General features: G+C 40.5%; 1 protein-coding gene across 1 annotated transcript in view; it reads left to right on the top strand.

The window, feature by feature from the left end:
- grin2bb (glutamate receptor, ionotropic, N-methyl D-aspartate 2B, genome duplicate b) overlaps positions 1-26,826 on the top strand; it is a 148,327-nt gene that overhangs the window by 60,175 nt on the left and 61,326 nt on the right. The window contains exons 3-4 of the mRNA XM_085356592.1: positions 22,651-22,794; positions 25,255-25,525. Of these exons, the coding sequence (XP_085212718.1) occupies positions 22,651-22,794; positions 25,255-25,525 (415 nt within the window). The remainder of the gene's footprint in view (positions 1-22,650; positions 22,795-25,254; positions 25,526-26,826) is intronic.

Here is a 26,826-nt window from a genome sequence, read left to right as displayed (position 1 = left end):
AAGGGTTAAATAAACCTCCACTTTTCTTCTAGTCCTGCACCTTATTTGTCTCTCTGCCATTTTTTATTTGCCACTGTTGAACCTGAAAATATATAAAACTCAATCACCTCTTTTTATATCGTTTGATTTTATCAGCACAGAAACATAAATCATGCAGCTGGATCGCGCGAGGGATGGAGCCTATTCCAGCTGTCATGGGGTGTGAGGCAGCGAGAGGTCAATTTACCCTAACATGCTAATATTAGGGTGATATTTGTGGACTGTGGGAGGAAGCAATAGCCCCACAGAATCACAAGAAGAACATTCAAACGGCCGAACAGGAAGTGTGCTAAATACTGCACCACTGCGCTGCTCTCTGGGTCAAAGAAAACAGTGTAATCTGTTGCATTGTGAGAAGTTGGGGATATATTTCACATATTTCAGTCTCTGCTTGTCTGCCCTCATTACATTGCAGTAATTGAATTAGTTTTAAAACTCACAGGGTTCATGAAAAAGTGATCGTACTTTATAAAAAAAATCTATAATCCATCTATTAATGCTCATATGTGTCTCTCCTATTTTTATTTGGCACACCAGTCGCTTCTCCGGGCCACGTGATAGCCGGGGTCAGGTCTAATTATGTCTCGTGCTCGTTTGGATTGGTGGGATATGGCCCAATTAGCATGCAAGCTCCCATGTGTCAGTGATTAATTACCTGCGTTCTCCGCTGTGCTAACGAGCTTAATCAACTCCTCATGAAGGAGCTTTCTATTAGCAGGCTGGGCCAGAGGTGATGCTCCCTACCCTCCACCTCTCACCCCCACCCCCTCCACCCTGTCTCATTGTCTTACTTAGACTTGCGATGTCTGACAAGCTCCCTCCGTTCATGTTTTATTTTAGTCGGAGATTGCTACGTGGAGCAAAAACCTACATTCTCACCTTTATCTTCTGTCATTTTTTATTATAATGAACGGTTTCCCGTCTTTTACACATTTGCTTTGCAGACTTGATTTAATCTGTTGTTCTCTGCCGTCTTCTCTGCCACTCCGTGTTAGGACAAGGCTTTGGTCTTGACTGACATAACGTGAGTGCTGCCGGAGCGTCACATGTAACAGTGGGAGATTGAATCAGACAATTAATTGTATCTCCCTCTCGGTGCACACAGTGGTGATGGAATGGTGGAGAAAGCTTGAGGCAAACAGTGGTTTTCTGTGCTTTCAAAGGAGCCCTTGTGTTTCTGTGTGTGTGTGCGTGCTGCAGGGGTTTACTGGGCATTACATGTCATTTGGTGTGTATAAGTGTGTGCATGTGTTTATATGTAGTAGCGAATGTATTTGTGAGACAGGGAGATTAATTTGTTCTAATTAGACATTCAGTTGATGATTATGTTTCAGTAGCTAGTGGTGCAGAATTGAATCCATGATGGAGTCTTTTAGAGGAGATAATAGAAACCCTCTGGTGTTTTAATGAATTCTGATGGCAGAGTGCTGGTTGTAGGTTTATCACATCTGGTTTACCATAAGAGAAGAACTCGTAAGGGGGAAAAAACATTTTAAATCAGTGTTTATAGCACTGTGGAGTCGGAACTTTCTTCTAATTTCCTTAAATAGTCTTCAGGAATAGTTTTCCAGGCTTCGTGAAGGACATTCAGAGCTCTTGTTTGGATGTTTGTTGCCTTTTGTTTAGTTCTCTGTTAAGATGATACCACACTGCTTTAATAATGGAGAGGTCTGGGTTGTGGGGAGGCCAATCCATGACCAACAGTGCTACAGGGTATGTTTTTCTACCCAGGTATGCTTTGACTACACTGACAGTGTGTTTGGGACCATTACCAGCTAGATTCTTTCCAGATGGTATTGCATGGTGGATCATAAATCTTAGGCTGCTGGTAACTGCATAAAGATACAATTTAAAATTGTCCTTTGTTAAGTTGTCCATTATGCACAGACACAACAGTGGTTTATCCCTTGAATTAGGTGCCTTTCTTGTGCCTGAAGGATTCCTCGCTCAATGTTAAGTGGCTTAAAAAAACAAGAAAGCAAACAATACATACACCTGAAATGGAACAAAGACTTGACTGAAGATGGGTGAAAAAGCAATCAGTGTTGAGAGAAAAGCTTTAAAGTACTCCAGAAAGTCTGGAAAAATATTGCTTAAGACCACTTAGAACAGACTCTGAAGCAGAAGTGCAGAAATGAGGGGTGACTGAAGACCTTTGCACAGTGAAGCACCTAACTACTTACACTCTAAACAGCCCTCTAATATATCCTGTCTTCGTGATGGTTTAGTTGAATCGCTTTAGAGAGGGCTTGATGGATGTGATCTGGAGGCTGATGTTTGGGCTGGCTTATTGAATTGCAGCTGTCTGAGTACACAAAAGCACTGCACAGGTGTACCTTCCGGTATTTCATTCAATTTCAGTCTTCAAAAGGGGAAGTAAACAAATATGAGCACTGCCTGCATTCATTCAAATAATAAGCTTTTTAAGGGACAATTTAAAGTTTGATGTAAAATCATAAACCCTTCGAATATAACACAACACAAGGGACTTTTATTCTCTGAGTGATAACTGAATGCAGCCGCCTCCTCTGAGTCTGTCAGCTGTGACCTAGCGCTGCTCGCTTAGCCAAGTGTGAGCCATGTGGCACTCTTCCTCAGCCAGTGATTGAGCCTTTTTCTCCCTGCTTAGTGTGTGATTTGAAGATGATGTCACTGTTTAAAATGGTTTGGGTCTACTCCTGCCTCTAGAGGGGAGGATTACCGCAAATCAATACAAAGTTGTTCTGAGTGATCACCTTTATCATGTGATGAGACATTTCTGTCCTGTGGGGAGTGGTCTCTTCCTGGATGCCACCACCTCTGTTCTTCCTGGAAGAGACACAAGAGAGCCCTGAAAGGTTGGACGAGTATGAAGTTGATGTGAATCATGTGCTACAGCCTTGCTGTGGTGCATCACCTTTCTGAGAAACTTTAGGCTGGATTTTGCAGCAGGTTCTCATCTGTGAATAACAGATCCTGCTGCAGCTTAATGTCTTAAAAATGATCAATTACCTTTAAACACTTTATAACATGACTTCATATGTTTACTCTATTACACACTTTAATTTTGACATAGCAGAGGGTGTGAGTATTGATAATCCTGTTATTCTTCTCAGAATAGCTAGAAAATAGTTTGCCTCACTACTGGGGATAATAGAGATATGACTCATAATTTCGTTAGTATGACTGTAATTTAGGATGATCTAAGAGGACCAAGAAGGGAAGGCTTAAATGTACTGAAACTGAGACTGTGCACAAGTCTTTAGCCACCCCTCATGGCTCTCTGTTTTGCTTAAAATGGATGAACCAGTGTCGTGTGAACAGATAACAGACAACTTAGCAAAGAACCAAATTGAAGTAGTGTCTTTAAGCTCTTTGTTACTAACAGTCTGTCACAAAAACACATCATTATCTGAATGAATGAATCTGTGATAAATGTCAAAGGTAATTTAGTCTGACAGGCAAAGGGCTGTTAATTGAAAACTTTGCATCTGCTAGTGTGGTGTACTGTGCGTTCTCAAAAGGATTTGAGAAACCTGGTCAAGTAAAGGACAAAAAAGAGGTGGCAGCTCTATGACAGGTCAGACTGTCTACAACAGGTGACATGTGTCTGGAAATCACATGTTAAAACAGGAAAAAATCCACCTCAGACCTGACGCAGGACCTGACCATTCATTAGATCCATCTGCTGTCGCCTGAAACCTCAGCAGACATGATCTCAGTGTCTTTCAAGATGTCATTCTTTAGAAAGGGAAACGGAGAGAAAAGCCTGAGGTACACAAGAACTGGATGAAAATCAGTGGCGACAGGTGTGATGGAGTGATGAAACCAAATTGAAAATCTTTATTCAAATCGTCGGCAGTATGTACTGAGGTCAGGAGAGTGGTATGCCAGTGCTTGTAAATGGTTTATAGCTGCATTTTAGTCAGTGGTGTTAAAATTCATGCAATTATGAAGACAGGAAGGTACCGTCAGATTTCTATCCACTGGGTAATAACATCTGGAAAGCATCTGATTGGCAAATTAATTAATTTTTCAGCATGTCAATGAAAAAACTAAACACTGAACGTAAAAGCATACCTGACAACAAAATCCTACAATTGATCGCTAAAAGTCATAGATTGGCCTCCCAGAGCCCGGACCTACATGTTATTGTAGCAGTGTGGGATCATTTTAATAGAGAACAGAACAAAAGCAGCCAACATCCAAAGAAGGGCTTTGGATGTCCTTCAAGAAGCCTGCAGAACTGTTCCTGAAAACTACTTAAATAAATTAGAAGAAAAGCTATTTTGAAGAATAAAGGCAGTCATACTGCATCAAAATGTGCACCACTGCATAACACACACAACATAAGCGCATTAGAGTCGTAAAATCTCTGTTTTTGCCTCATTTGCTGTTTTTCCCTGTATGTTTGCACATTTCAATTAATTCCTGCACCTGCATTCTATTGTGATAGCAAATTGTGAGAGACTTTTGCACCGTACTATATGGTTATTTTTAAAAAGTCATTCTGCAGAAATCATGTGTTTTCTAAGTAAACAAAAAGGTAATCTTATAGGTACGTTTTGACCAACTGAAAACTCGCCTGAGGCGTTATATCAAATGAAAACATGGAAATAAGTGAAAAAAAAAAAGATTTAGTCAGTACGTGAGTGAAGAAGAATAAAAATTGAACTTCTTTTAGCTGTAACATTGTAGTCAGAGCTACTTAGAAACATATAGTGAGCTATTTTAAAAATATATATATATTTTGAGGGGGAAAAAGGGGTCAGTGTTCCCCATTTCTGTTTTCTGGAGCTCTGCTTGGGTTTTTTAGCCGTAGTGCTGAAGTTGGTTAAACTGCTGTTGATCCATGCTGGTACAGCCTCTTATGCTGCCGTCCACTGTCATTGACTCGTTCATCACCGCTGTCAGCATCCCAGCAGTAGAGACGCATTATGGTGAGAGCTGAGCTTTTATTTCTCTGTGTGGAAATCTGAAATTTCAGCACCAGATGCTCTGAATGAAGGCATAAAATTCAAGTCCCACTCGTCAGACATGAGACTCTTGCAGACTGCATCGGCACTGTCGGTTCACAGAGGACTCGGTTTTATATTTGCCATATTTAAGGCAACACTCAGTCGAATAAGTGTTTATAAAGATAAAGAATAATTAGGTGACGGCATTAAAAGAAATCATTTACAAATTAATTTAGATTGTAGGGACCACATAACCAAGGATCCTGCTGATGGCAGTCGGTACCTTTAGGCAGAAGTGTGCTGTTTGTTAACCAAACAGATTATGTTTTTAGTTGTTAATAAACTTGTAATTACTAATAATTATGACTACAATTATCGTTCTAAATTAATATAATCTGAAGCCTGAAGATGGTTTGTGAAATAAACGGGTTCATTTCTCTTCCTTCACCAGAAAACAGGGTGTATTTGCTTTATTATATATAATACGGCATATACACAGTATACTGTGTAAAGCACATGTAATGCAGCACACCTGTGGTCCCTTTTAGACACGCCCCAGCATTCTGCAGGTATCATTTTTAGACAGATGCTCTCAGCCTGCAGGTCAGTTTAAAACTGTCTTGCAGATTCAAAGCTTGATACGAGAAAAGAAAAAAAAAGTTACCTGGCACTGTTTTTCTTCACTCTGGCATTGCCTCCACTCTAGCTGATTCCCTTGCAGGAAGGGATTCGATTTTCCCCAACCAATTACTAGAAACTAATATAAGCTCTTGAAGCCAATGGCAGCATTTGTAGCCATGCCAACATACTGAGTTGTAGGAGTATAGGAGCGGATTCATACAAAACAGTTTAGATTGGTTCACCATGTGCCTCCAGGATGGCATTGGATATTTAAAATATCCTGGTGGAGGCACTCCACTCAGCAAATGTTGACAATGGTCTTAGCCCTGCTTTAGTTGAGTCATGATCGGCTAATCATTACTCCTCTTGCGGCACATATAGGACAGGAAACTGCTACGCCAGACGTCCACTTCATTGAGAGGACTTGAAGGTGGCAAACTGAGTGAGCAAGTAGTCACAGTTTTTATTTAAGCTTGTTCCTAATTAATCCGTGCTGTCACAAATATACAAGTGGTGGATGGAAGAATCTGAAAAAAAGTCTTTTCTGCCTGTTTAGGCTTGTTGAACAGGTAGATGTAAAGAAAGCGGACGCTGCTCTTTACTGTCTGTGGATGCCTTAAAGTTGAATTGGATGAAACTGTAGTTAAAGTAACTGTCTGGTGGTGAAATTCATATGAGACAGCCATCTACCGCCTCCCCCCACAAGCCTTACCGAAGGCCCTGTGTTGTGTCAGCCATCCACATCCTCAGCTCACTTCCTCAGAGGTGTTTTTGGGAAAGAAAATGACCTCACACTTACATATGAGGATACCCTTCTAAGTTCTGTTCACATCTCTAAAAATGGTTGACCTTGGAATATCAAAAGCTGGCACATCACGCTGGGAACACACCCAGTGGGTCAGTAAAAACAAAAAATAAAGACGTCTAAATGTTTCCTCGCCTGGTGGAGAGCACCCATTTAAAAGCCCGCCTCGATGTCCTTAAGTTGCTCCACATCCATTTACATTTCCATCCTAAGGACTGCACATGGCTGCTCTGCTATGCCTTAATTTAGAAAGAAACATTCCATTAACATTAATATGAGGTGGCACATGCGCGCGCACACACACACACACACACACACACACACACACACACACACACACACACACACACACACACACACACACACACACACACACACACACACACACACACAAAATCTGAGGACTGTTAGAATACGCCGCGATACACATTCGGTTTATGTAGCCTTCATTCATTTTATTTTAGACTCTATGTAAGGACGTTGGTTTGACAACAACAGTGACCATCTTTTTAAAAATCTGTTTGCGTAGCATGTGCGTGCTCGCGTGTGCGTTTGTTGAAGCCAGGGGGAGAGTAAGCGTGTGTAGTCTTTGTTAAATCCCACAGCGAGGGGGAACGTTGCATCCCAGGAGGTTTGCTTGGACCGTTCTGCTGTTTTCTAACATGGAGTGGCCTCTGGTACTTCTGCAAATGTTCCCAAAACAGTGTCGAATTAAACCGTCACTTTTAATTACAGCAAAAAGCTTCATTAGGTTACTTGTTAAGGCAAATGTAGACAAGCGCGCTCTCAGTCATCTCCACAGCCTCTCTTTCTTTCTCTAAGCTTAAAAAGAAATTTGTCACTATGTTTTTTTTTTTATTTAATTAATTTAAAATATATATATATTTGTACATTTTTTGTTTAATTTATTTAATTTTTAAAAAATTGTAATAAATTCTTATTTATTTATTTTTATTCTTTTATTTATTTTTTTCGTTTCACTGACTTGAGCCAGTAGCATGGGAGTTGTTCAAGCATGCACTAATGATTACATTATATTGCTTAAATTACTCCGTTATGTTTACTCCTACATAATTATGCACATGATAGGGGACCAAATAGAAATCAGCTCTTTACACCAGCAGCGCTTAATCAGTCCAAGCCAACTTTTATCAGCGCTAACAATGTTTAATGAAGACATTAAATGATAACGAGTTAATGAATGTTGTTTTTACTCGCCGTCTGTATGTTTTATGATCTCAAATGCTGCCTCGTATCCAGACGATGGGTTTGTAAAATAACCCATCACCACCACCGCTGCCGCCCCCGCCATCATCATCATCGCTCCACTGGCAGTTGTGGGAGTGAATCATATTTCAGCGCTTCTGAAATCATTTCCTAGACCCAAAATAGCAAGGGTAATTCAATCAGAACATTATGGGATGTTTAAAATGAAGTGTACTGAATGGAGCCGAGGATTAGACGTCGAAACAGGGTCGTTGATAATTAAACAGCCGAATATAAGATTAATTAAAGCGCCGTGTGTGTTTGATTAAAAATATGATGATGAAGCAAGCTGGGCTCAAACTGAGAGATTGACAGCGGCGATGGCGGGCGGCGGTGCTCGGGATGTGCGGAGGAGAGATAGACAGAGGGAGAAAGATGAAAGGTGGTGAAAGACGAGTGTGATGAAGTGGAATAAGCTGAGTGTTGGTGGGATGTGTGTGCACTGCCACTTGTGCACATGTTTTGTGTGTGTGTGTGTTTGTGAGCCCTCGTCTCTGGGAGTTCTTAGGGTTTGCCTGTTTTCTCAAGCGAGACTCTACTCTACTCTTGCTCATCCTTAACAGCTATTGCTCTCTCTCTCTCTGTCTCACACACACACTCACTCTCTGTCCTCTTTGTCTGCCTCTCTTCCTCTCTGCTGTCTCTTTACCCTTCAATCCTCTCCCACCAGGGCTTGTTGAGCGGTGGGCCGATATGTCGCTCTTCCTCTGCAAATCTAATTGGAGACAGGCTTTCATTGGCATGACATGGAGATGAGTTGCCAAATCCTTTCAGCCCTCCTGCTAGAGGCTCTCTCTGCTCGGCTCTTGTACAGCGCCGCTCGCTGACGCAGAGGCTGCAGCCACAGAGGCTGCAGCCGCAGAGGCGGCCTTGACTCCGGCCACGTATCCAGAGAAGTGTCTGTGACGATCTGAGGAAGAAAAAAAAATCAAACGCACCCAACGCCCGCTGTCCTGATGGGTTTAAATCATGCAGCAGCCACTTGATGCTGTTCCGGCAGACATAATTCATTCATACGTGTAAGAATGAGAGGGATAGTTGCCAGCACAGCGGGGACTTGTGCTTTATGTACACACAGATGAGTGTGCACATTAAAAATACTGGGTATCTCTGTCGTCTGCTGGGTCTCGAGTGAGTTCAGCGAGAGTGCGGAGTCACTGATTTAACTGTAGGTTATGCTCACATGTTAGGCAGCAGTACCTCAGGGAGCTGGAGGAACACACACACACAGAGGTTTGTGTTCGTTATCTGGCTCTCTGGTGTCACATCTACCCAAAGTTTGAATAATGCCTCTCAAGTGATTCCACCCGCCTTCGTCCCCCCCCCAATTGACACAAATAACTGTTGCAGACTCTGTGGTGCTACACCTAGGCCTTTTAGAGATTCCTGTAGTGTAGCCAAAACACCAGAGCCGTGTTTAATGTGTCTGGATGAAAAAGAAGCTTTGGCATGATACAAAACGAGCAAGTGTGGTGATTAGTGTGGGAAAAAAACAATTGTAATACAGTAAATGGTCATGACATGCCACAGGAGAAGGGGAAAAAAGGGATGGGGCGGTAAATGTGCTGCTTTTATTTATTTATTTATAATTAAATTACTCAAGAGTACCACTTTTATGAGCTTTACACGTGCTCTGTGAGTGTGAGAGAAACAATGATGGCAAAATTAAAAAATAAAAATAAATAAAGCAAACTGAGCACCAAAACAGTTACCCTCCCATTTCTCCACAATAAACGTACCTCAGTGCTTTGCGGATTTTTTTTAGGAACTAGACAAAAAAAGTGGATGTGGTAAAAAAAAACAACAACTTATTAAAACTTGCCTTTTTTTTTTAGCAAGCTGTTTTCTTGGTCTTTGAGGTTTTCAGTTTTATTTGTCATATGCAAGTTAGGTGTATTCACAACTGGTCGCAACATCGGGTAAATTCACATTTAGTTTGGATTTTTTAAACCCTTCTTAATGCAATGCCAAAGGTATTTTGTGTTTCCTCCCAGGACTGATTCAGGGATTGTTTGCTTGTTAGGCGAATGTGAAAACCACTACACTATGGAACCACTAGGCCTTCTTGACGTTTATAGTCTATAAATGTAATTTAGTTGTCTTTGGGAGCCATAAAAGAGGTTTTTAATCTCAATGGGACTTTTACTGGTTAAATAAAGGTTAATAATAAAAAAATAATAATAATAATGTCTGCTGGTGGGCTCTTTACTGTTGTTACTGTTTTTCAGTAATCTACATCCTGTATTGATTTAACAAGCATTATTAATCCCATTCAACATACAGTTCAGAGCAATACCTAAAAAAACAATATATAAATAAATCTGGCAACCGTTTGAGCTTTTATGCTACAAGTGTTTTTGTGTTAATACAGATCGTGACGAGTTCCACTGTGTCTTTTGTGGATCTAGGGAAAGCGTATGATAGGGTGCCAAGAGAGGAGCTGTGGTGCTGCATGAAGGAGTGGCACAGACGTATCTGAGGATGGTGCAGGACATGTATGAGGAGAGCAAGACTTTGGTGAGGTGTGCAGTAGGAGTGACAGATGGGGTTCAAGGTGGTGGCGGGATTACATTGGATCGGTTCTGAGTCCCTTCTTGTTTGCAATGATGATGGTGTCACGGTCACCGAACCTCTCTGCTAATAAGAGCTAAGCCTTCCATCTGACGTCAATCCAGGGGCAACCAGAGCGAGGCGCTGCACACAAATGATTGAACTTTGAATTCAGGTGTTCCAATCACTTCCTTGTCCATAGGTGTATAAAATGAAGCACCTAGGCATGCAGACCGCTTCTACAAACATTTGTGAAAAATGGGTCGCTCTCAGCAGCTCTGAATTCTAGCGTGGTATCGTGACAGGATGCCATCTGTGCAACAAGTCCAGTCGTGAAATCTCCTCACTACTAAGTATTCCACAGTCAGCTGTTAGTGGTATTATAACAAAGTAAGAGTGATTGGGAACGACAGCAACTCAGCCACAAAGTGGTAGGTACATGTAAAACCACAGAGCGGGGTCAGCGGATGCTGAGGCGCATAGTAAGCAGAGGTCTGGGTAGAAGAGTTGAGGCTATTATAGCTGCAAAGGGTGAGCGAATTGTAGAGGAGGGATAGTGGATGCATTGGACAAAGGATGTTGAATAAGGAGCTGACAGGTAAGAGGAAAAGAGGAAGACCACAGAGAAAATTCACGGATGTGATGAAGGAGGACATGCGGACGGTTGGTGTGACAAAAGAGGATGATCGGGGTAGGGTGAGATGGAGGCAGATTATCTGCTGTGGCGACCACTAAAGGGAGCAACAGGAGATGCACACAGGGAAGATAAATCTTCCTCTTTCACAGTCGCATGCAACCATTTATGCCACTATCTATGCTGCACTCAGTGCAGCCTCTGATGTGAACAACTCTAAGCATGTTCATGATATTTAACCTGGGTCATAGGTCCCTTCACATATTTAGTCTCCAGTGTGCAGACACGGTCCACACCCCATTTTTACTATCCATCCACTCGTTACTTAACGAGCTGTGTTGGGGTGAGAGGCAGGGAACACCCTGGGCAGGTTGCAAATGTATTGCAAGGCTAACACAGAGAGACAGACGACCATTCACACCTATGCTGAATTCAGTTTCACTAATTAATGTAATGCGCAGGTCTTTGGACTGTGGGAGGAAATTGGAGTACATAAAGAAAACCCACACAAGACAGTCCTGTCCTGTCTTGTGTGCTGGCTCACCTCTCCACCTTTACTGGATTTGAGGAATTTATAGTTAACCAGAAGCAAGCAGCATTAGCACATTAGCACTACACAATGCTCATCAGCAGGGTTATATAGTCAGAATGCAACAACTATGCTTATCAGCCAAAAAGTTTTGTGATGACATAACAGTGTTTCAGGTTTTCTTAAACTTCGGATTAAGAACCTATGAACGACTGCATAAAAACAATGTGGTTTTATTTCCCTGTTTTACACATCCACTGCTCAAGCTGAGCCTATTAGTGTTATTAAAAACCAGTCATGTACATGAAGCCCTTTTCGAAAATTTTATAAAAAGACAATTTGAAATATTAAAATGTCTGTTAGAAAAAGCCTCAATTTTTGTCAGTTTAATTATCTTCTACTAATTATCCATATCCATTAATTCTATTAATTATCATATAATCATCCATCAGTGGTGAAAGTGATGGCCACAGACGAGAAACGCAAAAGCTTCTTTCATCAGCGTCTGTCTAGAATAAAAAAAACGTTTGAAAAATGATTCATCTGCTATTGTTATCATTGTAAGCGGCCTGTTTAATGGGTGCAAATGGAGAGCTTGCAACAATAACTTCAGACAGTAGGGCTTAGTGAACAGTCGACTATGATGGCAGTGTATATAGTGTCTTCAGTTCATTAGAAATAATTGTTTGGTTTTATCAAGGCAAGGCAAGGCAAGGCAAGTTTATTTGTATAGCACAATTCAACAACAAGGTGATTCAAAGTGCTTTACAGAGACATTAGAAACAAAAACAAATAAAAAGCATGATTTAAAATTGATTACAACAAGCAAATAAACTAACTAATTAACAAACAAACAAACAAACAAACAAAACAGTATATAAAATCAAAACAGATAAAATCAGAACAGTAGATAAAATCAGTAGTTAAATGTAAGTTTTGAAATTTAAGCTTAAAAGTGTGGATTTGGTGCTTTATTCAAATGCAGCTGAGAACAGGTGAGTCTTCAACCTGGATTTAAATAAACTGAGTGTTTCAGCTGATCTGAGGCTTTCTGGGAGTTTGTTCCAGATATAAGGAGCATAAAAGCTGAATGCAGCTTCGCCGTGTCTGGTTCTGACTCTGGGAACTGATAAAAGACCGGATCCAGATGACCTGAGGGATCTGGAAGGTTCATACTGGGTCAGGAGGTCATTGATGTATTTTGGTCCTAAACCATTCAGAGCTTTATAGACCAGCATCAGAACTTTAAAGTCTATCCTCTGACGGACAGGCAGCCAGTGTAAAGACCTCAGAGCTGGACTGATGTGGTCCACTTTTTTGGTCTTAGTGAGGACTCGAGCAGCAGAGTTCTGAATGAGCTGTAGTTGTCTGACTGATTTTTTAGGTAGACCTGTAAAGATGCTGTTACAGTAATCAAGCCTACTAAAGATGAATGCATGGACTAGTTTTTCCAGGTCCTGTTGAGACATCAGATCTTTTATCCTTGAAATATTCTTGAGGTGATAGTATGCTGACTTTGTTATCGTCTTAATGTGTTTTTCTAAGTTTAGGTCTGCATCCATCACTACACCCAAATTTCTCGCCTGGTTTGTGGTTTTTAGATGTATAGATTGAAGTTCTCTGGTGACCTGTAATCGTTTTTCTTTGGCGCCAAAGACTATTACCTCAGTTTTGTTTTTGTTTAGCTGGAGAAAATTGTGGCACAACCAGTCATTGATTTCCTCAATGCATTTACCAAGAGCCTGCAGAGGGCCTTGGTCTCCTGGTGACATTGTGATATATATTTGTGTGTCATCTGCATAGCTGTGATAGTTTATTTTGTTGTTGTTTATAATCTGTGCCAGTGGGAGCATGTAAATGTTAAACAGAAGGGGTCCCAAGATGGAACCTTGGGGAACTCCACATGTGATACTTGTCTGCTCAGATATGAAGTTACCTATTGATACAAAGTATTTCCTGTTTTCTAAGTATGTTTTGAACCAGTTTAGTACAGTTCCTGAAAGACCTGTCCAGTTCTCCAGTCGTTTGAGTAATATGTTGTGGTCAACTGTATCAAATGCTGCACTGAGATCCAGTAAAACTAAGACTGACATTTTTCCACTGTCTGTATTCAGACATATGTCATTAAACACTTTGGTCAGAGCGGTTTCAGTGCTGTGGTTCTGTCTAAAACCTGACTGGAAGGCATCGTAGCAATTATTCTGTTTTAAGAAGTAATTGAGCTGTTGAGAAACTGCTTTTTCAATGATCTTACTTAAAAATGGGAGATTTGAGATCGGCCTGTAGTTGTTCATTTGTGTCATGTCAAGATTGTCCTTTTTCAGTATAGGTTTAATTACAGCAGTTTTTAGTGATTCTGGAAACACACCTGATAATAAAGAAAAGTTGACGATCTGTAACAGGTCTGACTCTAAAGTCTTTGAGACCTTTTTGAAAAAACTTGTTGGCAGGACATCTAAACAGCAGGAGGAGGAGTTCAGTTGACCTAAGATGTCCTCCAGGTCTTTGCTGTTAATAGGTTTAAACTGTTTCATGGTATTTAAACAGTTTTTTGGTGGACACAGTACATATCCTGGATCTGCTGTTGATGTACCAATTGCTTGTCTAATTTTTTGGATTTTTTCTGTGAAGAATTTGGCAAAGTCATTGCAGGCCATGGTCGAATGAAGTTCAGCTGCCACTGACACAGGAGGGTTTGTTAGCCTGTCAACTGTAGAAAATAAGACCCGAGCATTATGGCTGTTTTTAGTGATGATGTCAGAGAAGTAGGACCTCCTTGCACTCCTCAGTTGTAAATTATAATTGTGAAGTTTCTCTTTATAAATGTCATAATGAACCTGGAGGTTTGTTTTTCTCCATCTGCGCTCAGCTTTCCTACACTCTCTTTTTTCATTTTTCACCAGTGTGGAGTTTCTCCATGGAGACTTTTTCCTTCCAGAGATAACCTTCACCTTAATGGGAGCAATAGTGTCCATTACATTTAACATGTTAGCATTGAAGCTATTATCAGTGTGAGTCTCAGATGTAATTGCTTTCAGGGATCAGTCCTTTATATTTGTCCAACCTGCAGACATTCTCAACAAATCAGACACCTTAAATTAGACATTGGAATTCATGTCACACACACACACACACACACGCGTGCACACACACACACACACACTTGTGATTTATAGAAAAAGAGACACAAAAACAGAGCTTGAAAATTAGGTGACAAGCCGCTTTCGCAGGCTGTCGGTCAAGCGGCGTGTGATGCAAAATGACAGGCAGGATAGCAGGCGGGCAGAGAGGCAGGCTGCCTCGGTAATGGCACACACACACACACCTGCAGCCCACAGGACACTTCACACCAATGTGAAATGAACTAATGGAGCTGCAGGACATTATGTAAAATAAACGACAGAGAGGAAAAAGACAGGGCAAGGTCAAAGGATTCAAGAGAAAGAGAGAGGGAGAAAAAGGAGACACTAATGCCATGCGAATAAAGGACAGAAGTTAAATTGGGGGTGATTAGGATAAGAAAGAGAAAGTAGAATGAGATGATGATTAGCTGTAATCTAAGTAGCAGAGAATGAAATAAGTAGTGCCCTCACAATCCGTCTGAATGGCAGGTTTGGTCTCGCGAGTGATTAGACCATTCTGAGCCCTCTTAGAAAGTAGGAATCAGGAGAAAGGCGATACCAAGACAAAGAGGGACTTTAAGGAGAAGGGGGATACTGTGTGAGTAAGTAAGTGAGAGGACGTGATAAAGAAAGATAGGGAATGACTAAGTAGCTTCGATGTACATGAGAGGTGGCGGCTGCACAAAAAAAGAGTTAAAGAGAGGAAATGTTTAAAGGTGAGCGAAGCAAAGTGGGTCCGTTTTGCCAGAGCGCCACTTCAGCCAGTTATCTGTTTTTGGTATCTGACCTCGCAGAGGGGTTTGGCCTTATTTGGCAGCCCCATTTAAAGTGGGATGTGTTCTTGTGGTTGTGTTTTTTCTGCACACCTTTTAACTAGATTGGTTCTTACTCCTATAGACTGAAAGTGCTCATGTAAGACCGTCAAAAACAGGGATGCAAAGTCATTTTACCTGCTGGGCCACATACAACCCACTGTAAGGTGAAGTGGGCCAGACCAACACAAACATTACAGATAAGGTTCTGGTCGATCGTTGCTCAGACTGTCCTGTTATTATATATTTAGAGTATAGTTTTTCATTAATTCTTAGTAAATGTCCTTATGCCTTTGGTGTAGTGTGGGTGGCAATGGGCGGAGAGGGTCTTTATTATTAGAAAAAGCTCTAACGCTTATAATAAAATACAGTTAAAACTTCAAAATTTATTCACTCAGTCACATTTTCTAAAGCTGTGAAGTGGGCCAGATTGGAATATTTGCCAGGCCCATTTTGGCCCCTGGGCCTTATGTTGGACACCTGTAATCTAAAGCATTTTCAGCTTAAGCCCTTAAAAGTTTGAACCTTTTTTTTCAATTTTTTCCTGAATTTTTTTGTTTTGTTCATTCCCTGATTCTCTATCCTCTGATAAAATAAAACAAATAAAATATGAATTTGCAAATATCAGTTTAGATTTGTGTATTATTTGCTACATCTGGCATTTATTTATTTTGCAGTTTATTGCTTAAAAATATATTCTGCAATTTATTGTAATTTTTTCAGGAAGAAAAACATCACGTCAAGTCAAGTCTCAAAAACTCAGAAAAAAAATCATGTATCAAATGTAATACACTTGGTATTACCAAAAAATAAATACATAAATAAATAACCAAAGTTGTGTATAGTTGGAGGAGACATAGGTGTAATCGTGAGTCTTAGTTACGTCGGTCTCTAACTGTGGGGCGGCAGACGAAATATAAACAACTAATAAAAAGTGTGAGGTGTGTTTGATCAGTCATATAATATTCTGTGTTGTATTTTACACATTTCCGCCTTTTAATTATGCTTACATGCTCCTCTGTGTTTAGTTTTGCTGATTAATTTAATATGCCGCCAACCTGCCGGGGCCTGCAGATGAAAATTAGCACGTGTGGCTAAATGTGGTATATTTACATGATGAATTGAAGTGCTAATGTTAACTAATATGCAGGGTCAAACATAGACATAGTTCACAGATGGATGGATCCAGGAAACACACATTAAACCTGTACGAAATTATCATTATTATTATTTATTTAAAAAGGAGGCTCTCATTCTTTTTATTTATTTTTTATGTTTCATATTTAATTAATAGAGATAATTGTACAGTTATGATTGAAGGTCAAAAACCTGTTTTGAAACCTCTTTAGGGCCACGATTAAAACTCCAGCATGTTAGCTATTTATACGTTTGTTGGCATAAAGAAGTACATTCTGAGAATCGAACATCTTATAAAACAGCTACAGCATTTTTGAAGTGCAGTATTTAAATATTTCTTCAGGTTATTAAATTACACAGATTTTCAGAAAGCACTTGAATGAATCAACTGCTGTTGGAGTCTGTAATTAAAATTTTTGTGTGCCAAAGGTGCTCTGTTGTATTGAGATCTGGTGACTGTGGAGGTCATTTGAGTGCAGAGAACACGCACAAGAAGCCAGTTTAATGTGACTTGAGTTTTGGCACATGATGCATTATCCTGCTGGAAGCAGTCATCAGTACACTGTGCTAATAAAGGGACATGATCAGCAACAATACTCGGGTATTCTGTGGTGTTTAAACGCAGTCAGTTGGTATTCCACGCACCATTACACCAGCAGCTATCACGGTTCTGGGTCATTTTGACCCAGCATTTTCTGTTTCAGTTTATTCTGGTTTAGGGTTTTGTTCTTAGGTTTTGTGTTTTGCGCCCTCGTGTTTAGTGTAGGTTTAGTTCAGTGTCAAGTCTGCGTCTTTGTGAATTGTTTCCTGTTTTACTTTGAAGGCCCATGTCTTATGTCAGTGTTCTAGTTTTGCTTCCTCTGTCTCGTTAGGTCTAATTTCTCCCAGCTGTGTTCCCACCTGTTCCTTGTTCCCTCATGTGTATTTATTGTGTGTCCTCCAGCGCTCAGCGTCGCGTCGTACCCTCAGAATCGCCTGTGTGTTCTTGTCTTAGCATTCTCAGTTTGGTTTATGTTTTGTTTTGTGCCAGCAATAAAGCTGAGGTTCTTTGAGTTTGCCATTCAGTCTCCAAGAGTCCTGCATTTGGATCCTCACCTCCGCCTGCCCGCACACAGAGCCCTGACAGCAGCAGCCTGAACTATTGATACAAGGCACTCTTACATGTTGTTTACACCAAATTCGGACCCTTCCATCCGAATGTCGCAGCAGAAATCGAGACTCACCAGACCAGGCAATGATTTTCCAGCCTTCTATTGTGCCATTTTTATTGAACTGATCTGGTTAAATATCTCACTAAACAGTATATGGTTTGTGGGAGGAGAGTTCTCCCACATTTGTGCTCGCAACTGTCTCAGAAATCTTGGAAATACCAAATCCCACAAAATGATCAAAACATCCAGCCCTCAGTGCTTCACTGCAGCGCTGTTCTTTTTACTCTTTACTCAGAGAGAAAGACTTTAAGAGCGGTTCTTCAATATGAAATATCATTTTTAAAAAAGCTTTGAGCAGCGAGCTTTGTAGTTTTGGGGATTTTTGGAAGATACTGCTAATACAAGAGGAAACAGTGCACTCGCATTGTCAGCTACACTCCAAGAGCACATTTATTTAGGGCACGGTCTACGGCATCCATGCTCTCTGTAATGACACCTCAAGTCACGCATTTCAATAGTTTGTTTTTTAAACAGCCTCTAAGAACAGAAGGCACGGCAGAACGAGCTGTTTCAAATTTGACTACACGGGCAACACGTGTTAGTAGGATGACATCATCCTTCGTTTTGGTTCACGCGAACCGTCGCGTCGCCGATAATAAAAAATTACATTACATTATTATAAAGAGTATCGCCAGCCTCATCTGTTTAAAGTGAGGACGTGTGTGAAAGAAGAGGGTAGTATAATGTCAGGTAAACCACATGTTGCACTCATCCACACAAATTTAAAACTCAGCAGGTTGAAGCTGCAGTCATCAAACAATGATGGATTTTGATGGAAGTGTGAGGTTAGAGATGAATAGTGCATTAGCCGCCGGTCATGCCTGAAAATACCTTCATTACCAAGTTGAGTGTATGAACTGTCAAAGCAGGGAATACGCCAGGCTTCAGCCTGCTCACACACACAAATGTAAACACTCGACTTTTCTACTCATTTCCAGCGTTGCCAGCCCCTCCAACGTCACTTGACACTGCAATGTTGTTAGCATATAATCGCAGTGAAAGGTAGGTAGTACATCCTTTCTCCCCCTCTGGGTAAGAAAGTGGTGGAATAGGGAAGACTGGCTTTGATGTGGAGTGGAGGTCGTGCACGTAACCCGAGCGCTGCTCTGCTTCCTGCATGACTAACATGTGCATATGCAGGTTTATATAATTAGTCCGTGCATGGGTAAGATGTTCCACAGGGGGCAAATAGAAGAAAGCACAAAATACTGAATCTTCTACTTTAAAATCGAAGATCGTGTGAAGCGAAGCAAATGAGCGCTAACTGATTAAAAGTTTTCTTTTCTTGGTGCTGCTGTGAATTATGGCCCAACATTTCACATCGGTTTTTGCCACAGTTTATCTAAAATGACAAATAAGTAAACAAGACAAGACGGAATTAAAAAGCAATGTAAATTTTTTTAATCAATCCAAGTCACAGGAGACCTTTGTCTACAGTTATGCCTGTAACATCTTTTTTTGCCTTATGTTGGACCAACAAACCCCAATAAAGCTGAAAAAAAGAATAAATAAGAACATGGATGTAAGCTGGTTTTAAATATGTACTTTTAGCTCAAGCCTCCTTCCAGACTGCACCTGGCAACCAGTCATTCGTGGACGGTAATTTTGAAGACTTTTAATTTATTGCCATGGCCATCTTTGTTTAGTAACCAAATGGATCACATTTTAATCAGAAGTAGAGATGGGCAGTTATCTGCTAACAGTACCAGCTGCTAGCCTTTGCTGGTAGATCATTTTAAGTTGGATTCCAGTGAAATTTGGTACACAAGTTCGTGTTTATCATTTGGTCATCCTGATCACTGTCACATCCCAACTCTCACCTGCTCAACGTGTTGCTCTCTGGCAGGTGTTACAGGTTCCTGAAAGCAAGACAAACAGACCCAGCTTCTTCTCAAGTGTCATGACCTCTCCCCCTCAACACCACTACCACCTCATCTTCCATTTCTCCTTTACCTCCTTCCTGCAATAATTTCGCTCTTGTGCAATATCACAGCCAATAGAGCAATATCTTAGATCATCAGAATCCTTTGTGTAATAGTGTCTATTGTCGGTTAAGTCATTGTGAAATTGCAAAATTCTTGAAACTCACTTGTTGTTATCACATTACATGGTTACCATACCTTGCGTAGATGGGAATTGATAAGAATTTAGCAATTTCGATTCCATTATCAATATCACTTATTGATTTGATTCTCTTATCGATTCTCCTTGTGTTCTCACTGGCTCTGCTTTGTGTAACCACTATCATTAAGTAGCATATCAAAGATATTACATTCCTGCAAATTAATTCTTGCTGTGTGGTCAAATGTCTGTGCATGTTGGGGGTATTTCTCTGATTTTTTTTGGAGGCTGCAGCCTGACTGCTCATCAGTTTGTTGCCTGTTCAAGTTCAATGTCTGGCTGCTGGGCTGGGGTCAGGGTAGCATTAGCAGGCTGTCTGGCTAACTTAGCATTAACATGCTATCTGTGCAGATGATTGCAAGGAGTGAAGTTGTGTTTACAAAATAGTGTACTTATTTCTGTCCTGGATGCAGTTTGCGCTTTACCATCACAATATCATTCTTTTGTGCAATAAAAATGAAAGCAATGTCCATATCCATGCTGAAGACTACACCACTGTTTTCCTAATCCTGCACTTGAACTGAAATCAGCTAATTGTAGTACAAGTGCAACCAATAAGCAGGATCATTAGGCCAGCAAACTAATGGTTCCAAGGAATTAGCATTCTGGGAACTGGTTCTCAATTCCCATCCCTACTATATAATATAATATATAGTACATTTTAAATAGTTAAATGCAAATGACTGCATGTTTGTTCTTTATTTTTCTTTTTGCTTCTGAAGGTGTAGCCTCTCTGCAGTTTTGTTATATGTTGCATAATAGCAACAAAAGACTTCTAAGTCTAATTCTAATCTCCTTGTAGCACCATTATCATGCTTTCATTTGCATAAAATTTTCTTTTATGCTCAAATACTCAAGATTTCCATTTAAAGGTGGACTCAAATACAGACCAAACCACAGAGTAAAACAAAAAGCGAGCTTTATTAAAACCTGATAATTAAAGTCCACAGAAGCAACAAAAGGTAAACAAGTCCAGAAGGGAGAAAGAAAAGCCCCAAATAACAGACAACACACACATTTAGACATGAAGCCTGGAAACGCTGAAAACTGACACAAGGGAACCGGGAAGTACAACAGACGATCCAGCAAAGACAAAGAAGCAGACGGGAATATTTATACACAGAGGGCTGATTAGGGAATCAGAAACAGAAGGGCAACGAGATGCTAGTGAAAACAATCAGGAGGCAAAACTTCCAACATGAGAACAGAAAGCTAAACTGAAACTCAAACACAAATGTGTTCAATAAAAATTGAAAGCAGAAATCAAAGATTTAAAAAAAGGAACCGTGCCAAATATCTGCAAACCTAAAGAGATTTCCATCAGCTGCACTGCATCTTGTGATTGCCTTAACGGTTATTAGTTAAAGCTGGCATGCTAACAGGTTAAACTGAGATGAGGGCATGGTCAGCTTTTATAATAACAATAAGAAATTCTATTTTTTTGGCACCTTTAAAACACTAAGGTTCACCTAATACAACATCAGAATAGCAAGAATAATAGGAGAGATTAAAACCTTGGAATAATATGTGAGTGTAAAACATGTCAAACACTATGGTTATAGTTGACCCACTGATGTGAACAGATGAGTTTTCAGCTGTGATTTGAACTGTGTAATAGAGTCTAGTTGACGGAGGTGAAGTGGAGGTGAGTTCCAGTGCAGCTAAAGGCTCTGGCACCCGTGGTGTTAAGTCTGAAGCGAGAGGGGCTCAGGAGTGGAGCTTAGGCTGAGCAGAGAAAGGGTGTGAAAGGATGATGGAGGTCTGAGAGTTATGGAGGGGGGTGCCATGAAAGTGAGGAGCAGGATGTGTTAGGGAAAAGTGAGTGAATGAAGCTGGATCATCATAAATGTAATATGATTGGGTGAGTTCTGAACCATTTGAAGTTGATTAAGAAGTTCTGAGGGGGATAATCCAAACAAGAGGTGGCCAGGTCGCGACCCAGAACTTGTGAGGTGTTGAGAAAGAAAAAGGGCGTAGACTAGAAATGTTGCGTAGTTGGAAGAAAGCTGAATGTGAGACATTATTAATGTTGGCGGTAAAGGAGGGAGAATGGCTCCAAGATTTCCGAAATAAGCAAAAGTGTGGACTTGAAAACATGTATAGAAACAATATTGACTTTATTTTGAAAGTGAGTCTAAGCATCAGTGTCTTACACGCATGTTTTAAAGAACTTCTGGTAGTTCTTTATACAGCTTAAGGTGAGATCTCTATTCTAGTCGCCCTTTAACAGAAGGCCTCATTGTGGACAGACTAAAAAAGGCTGCTGACACGATGCTGTTCTCATTACAGCAGCTCTGTCACGTCTCCTCGGAGGGAGGACGTTTGTAAATAATCCATCGTAACTTCTTTCTCCTGATAAGTTGTTTGGTGGTTTTACATGACTGACCTTCCCTTAACCGCTTCGTGACTCCTGGAGCAAAAAAAGAGCTTTCTTTTTTTTTTCCCTTGCAGAAAAATGTTTTGACTCCTGCTGCAAAGTTGCTACCCTGCAATAAATATCATTGAACCAGGTGGCCATCTTAATTGTGCACTCAGTAGCATAGTAAATGTGATGAGGCTCTCTGATTATGAATGTCACCTTGTCTGTGTTAGAATATTCATAAATATCTTTAAGATATCAAAAGGGTTTGCATCACATGCGCTCTGTGACTGAGCCACAGAGTATTGGTGCATATTCTGTGGTGCAGTCAGACAGCATTAAAGGAGGATGGTAAACTCTGAGCTACAGACAAGACTATATTTGTTTCTCTGGCTTGCAGGAGCTGGATACGCTCCATAATCATCTGTGCCCTACCTTCCAGTTCTCTCTCATGCTGTATGACTCATGACCTTATTTGCTGATTGGCTCTGTGTATCTCGTTTCCAGGACGACCACTCCATGTTTTTCCAGTTTGGTCCAGCCATCGAGCAGCAGGCCTCCGTCATGTTGAACATTATGGAGGAGTATGACTGGTACATCTTTTCCATAGTCACCACGTATTACCCTGGTTACCAGGACTTTGTCAACAAGGTAAATAAATACAAAAAACAGACGCTTTCAATTATACTGCATCATGAATTTGTTACTATGTAGCCAATGTGTTAGACAGACTGTACCATGACCTAAAAAATGAGTCTTTGTCAGATATTTGCTTTAATAATGCACCAAAAGGCACCGACAATGTGCAGTAAAAAAGATGGACGTAGCTACCATTAAGTGACATCACTCATTGGTTTTGACTTGTGCATTTTGAAGCTTCAGCAATTTGTCTTGTTGGTTTTATTTAGTCACACCTTTATGAAGGTGTGGATTGCTAAGTTATTGCCTCACAGCAATGAGGTCCCAAGTTCGACTCCACCACCTTTCTGTGTTGGGTTTGCATCGACAAGAACACCCAGCCTCGTCCTGTGGCAGCTGGGATAGGCTCCAGCCCCCCCCCCCCCCCCCCCATGGTCCTGATAAGGATAAGCAAAAGAGAATGGAAGGAGGCTGCCTTATAGACTGTGTAAAAGAAGGACAAAGATTCTTGGTTGCAAAAATGGAGCCAATGCAAAAGTGCCTTGAGCTGATGTTGTGATGGGCAAGAAGGCAATTTCACAGTCAGACCCACCCCTGCCCATCACAGCTGGTTTTTTTTTGTTTATTTGTTTTATTACTCTGAGATGGCAACGGTGAAATTAATTTAGAGGCTTCAAAACGAGACAAGATTTCAGAAACAAATGGATAGGGTCACGATAGCTACATCCATCATTTATAGAGAGGCTATGGGGAGCTCCTTGGGCTTGACCTGGCAGTCAGACGAACCACACTCCTAACTTCAGGGTTGAATCAAATTTAAATGAATGAAGTATGAAAAAATATAATAAAACAAAATTCCCTGATTGGTCAGTAAAAATCTAGCGATTGCTTTGGTTGCTAACGAATCAGTTAGCCATAGTGTGCATGGAAAACACTGACTTGTTCGCAAACACTCGCCAGCTACTCTTCGTGCAGTAGTGAACTTGTGGAAAGTGCGACATAAATTAGAACTGGAGACATTTCAAAGTAAAATTCAGCTGCAATGCTGAAACAAAAACACATTTACGTAAAAGTATCTTATCTGCCTTTATCCAAAATATACAACTACTTGATAATAAGTTGAAATCAGAAATATAAGGAGGAGTATAATCTGCAAAGATAAATGTATTCCTGTGATAAGAACTGGTTTATAATGGTCGTCACGTTTTTCAACCTTAGATTCATCCAACAGATATGTTTCACACTGGGTATTATTACTTTTGTCTTTTGGCTACCTAATATAAGAAGCCTGAGATTAATGTACTTCCTTTAATAAGATACATTCTCCTTTTAGTCTCCTTTTTTTGTAATTTTTGTTTTTTTTTAAAGACAATGAGCAGTTGGGAAGGTGATCCTATTTCTGAGAACATGATTGCCACAAATTCAAGTTTCAAAAAATGATACGATTTGGAGTTCGGAGTGTGAAGAACGTGGGTTGCGAGTCCTATTTTCTGATTGCTTCAATGGTAAAAAGCAGACAGGCCTTTTGAATTTTGCTGCTCGGTGGTTTCAGCCTTCTTATCTGAAGACCAAGAACTTGTGTGAGAGGATTGTGTGAGATCCTGAATCACTTTGAACATCACACACACATCTGAGCAGAATAAAAACTTTATTGAAGCCAAGCTAATCACATTTTGTAATAACAATTCAGCAACGGCAATGTCTTTCCTTTGAACAAAGTTAAAGAAACAATCTGTTTCTTTAAAAAAAACATAAAGAGGGTATTTGGAGTCTGGTACTTCTCTGGGGAGTCGTATTATCTTTATAACATAAACTCTGTGTGTTTGGAAAATAAGAAAAAAAGCCCAAAGAAAAAACTGATTGTATTTCTATAGTCACTTTGCATGAGCATCATAAATCTCGTTGTGCTCTCCTCTCTCAAGCAAATTTTAAAAATGTTTCGAAGACCCAAATTTTCTTCCTTAAGTACAAAACAAAGTTAATGCTGTGATGAGAAGTTGCCTATTTTTAATCTCGTACAACTCAGTTTGAAATGATTCCCTTGAGGAACAGCTATTATCAAAAGCTGCAATACTTACTGCATCCAAGTGCCGTATACTGTTTCAGTTAGAGATCTATAAATACAGATTTGGAGACAAGCTAAATAAAAACTCACGTCTTCCTGCGTTGCTCATTTATCTGTTTACAGGTGAGCACGGAAAAATAAAACCAGCACCATCTCCTAGAGAATTTTCTTTCTGTGTGTGAAGATATAGCTGTAATATCTGGGAAAAGGAGATTACCTAATCTTTTTTTTACCTAATCGACCATGGCTTCCTCCTCCCAGGAGATGTGTAGAGACTAACTGTTTGGCAGTCTCGAGGTTGGAGGAGGAGACATCTCAGTCAGTTTTGTTCCAGTATATCTCCTTCACAACTACACTGCATGTGTGCAGCCCACGCGTCTTCAAACAATCTCCTGCTTTCTCTCCAGGTCCGCAGCACCATCGAGAACAGCTTTGTAGGCTGGGAGCTAGAAGAAGTCCTCCTACTGGATATGTCCGTGGATGATGGCGACCTCAAGATTCAGAACCAGCTAAAGAAACTGCAGAGCCCTGTCATTCTGCTCTACTGCACAAAGGAAGAGGCTACCACTATTTTTGAAGTGGCTCATTCTGTGGGCCTCACAGGTTACGGCTTCACCTGGATTGTGCCCTCGCTTGTGGCTGGTGATGCAGACCACGTTCCCTCAGTCTTCCCCACAGGTACACCCAGACACCAGAGCAGAAGAAAGTCTGTCAAGATTTTAAATTTTAGGTTTATGTGTCATATGGTTGAAATGGACCTATTAGATTGATTTGCAGCAACATAATTTTATTCCTGAACGCTGATCGAGCCACATTTGAAAAGATTTTGTGTGATTCATAGATAAAACCCTTTTTTTTTTTCATATTGTGCCTCGATTTATCCTCTTTAAGAAGCAAGCTGTTTCAGCTGTTCACCCTTTAAATCATCTTTCTTCTGATTGGCTGTCCCCTCATGTTACCGACATGACCAAATGAAAAATATCCCATCTCTTTGGCACCATGCACATGCTGCAGTAGAAAGAGTCTGAAAAACTCGAGCAGTCTGACACATAAGCTCTCAGCTCACATGGATTATTTGCACTTGACCTCGTTATTTGAAACTTTGGCCATGTTTAATATGAGCATTTCCAACGTGAGCAAGGGAAAGCATAATACTTCAGTTTCAAGGTGTATTTTAATGCAGCCCATTAAAAATAGAATGTATTTATTTTAGTATCACACAGGATATTTATCGTGATGCTTTAACCTGAGTGAAAGATCCACCTCGTTCTCTCTCTTCTTGTAATATTAGTAGATTTCTACTGTTTAGAGTTTCGTTTCTAGAGTTAGTCGAGTCAGGAGGACACTTGCGATGAAGCGGGGCTGAACTTTTCATTCTTTATGTTTCCTAAGATTTCTAAACTTCCAGATTAACACGTGTTAAACAGATTTAATTTATCTGTGTTTATTTTCCATGAATTCTGATCAGTTTTTCAAGAAACTGTTGAGCAATAATCCATTCCGCGTTGTCGGCACGGGCCAAAGAAATGTTGCCAACATCTCTGAGGGGGAAGTTCTGAGTGACTGAGCTGCCAGTTCGCATCCCCAGGCGTATGTGGCAGCGCTGAGTGGGGGTTTTACGCTCACAGCCGACAGGTTTGCTGGGCAAGGATTTAGTATTTATGCATCAGAGTGCATTCAATGAACTACATTTTTCACATATAGTTTGGAAATAATGGGAAGGCTTGATTGCGTCATAGCTTGGCTCGTGCGTAGTATTCTGCCATATAATTCAGAGTGGAAACACCAGAATGCAGTTCGAAAGCTTTATTGAAAATACAGCAAGTAATGCACCGAAACGTGGAGCTGGGTCTGAGCAGAGATAAGCGGCCAGAAGTTCTGTGAAGGGGAGGAGAGGAGAGGAGAAGATTATCTGAGAAGGAGAAGAGCTGCACAGGTATGATTGTGGAGTGAGTAATGGAAACAGTTTTACTCGCGAG

The sequence above is a fragment of the Diplotaxodon limnothrissa genome, linkage group LG6 (genome assembly GCF_057381915.1).
Source record: "Diplotaxodon limnothrissa isolate DT_005_m linkage group LG6, D_limnothrissa_male_GT1.1, whole genome shotgun sequence".
NCBI classification, from domain to species: domain Eukaryota; kingdom Metazoa; phylum Chordata; class Actinopteri; order Cichliformes; family Cichlidae; genus Diplotaxodon; species Diplotaxodon limnothrissa.
This window is presented reverse-complemented; position numbering and strand designations above follow the sequence as displayed.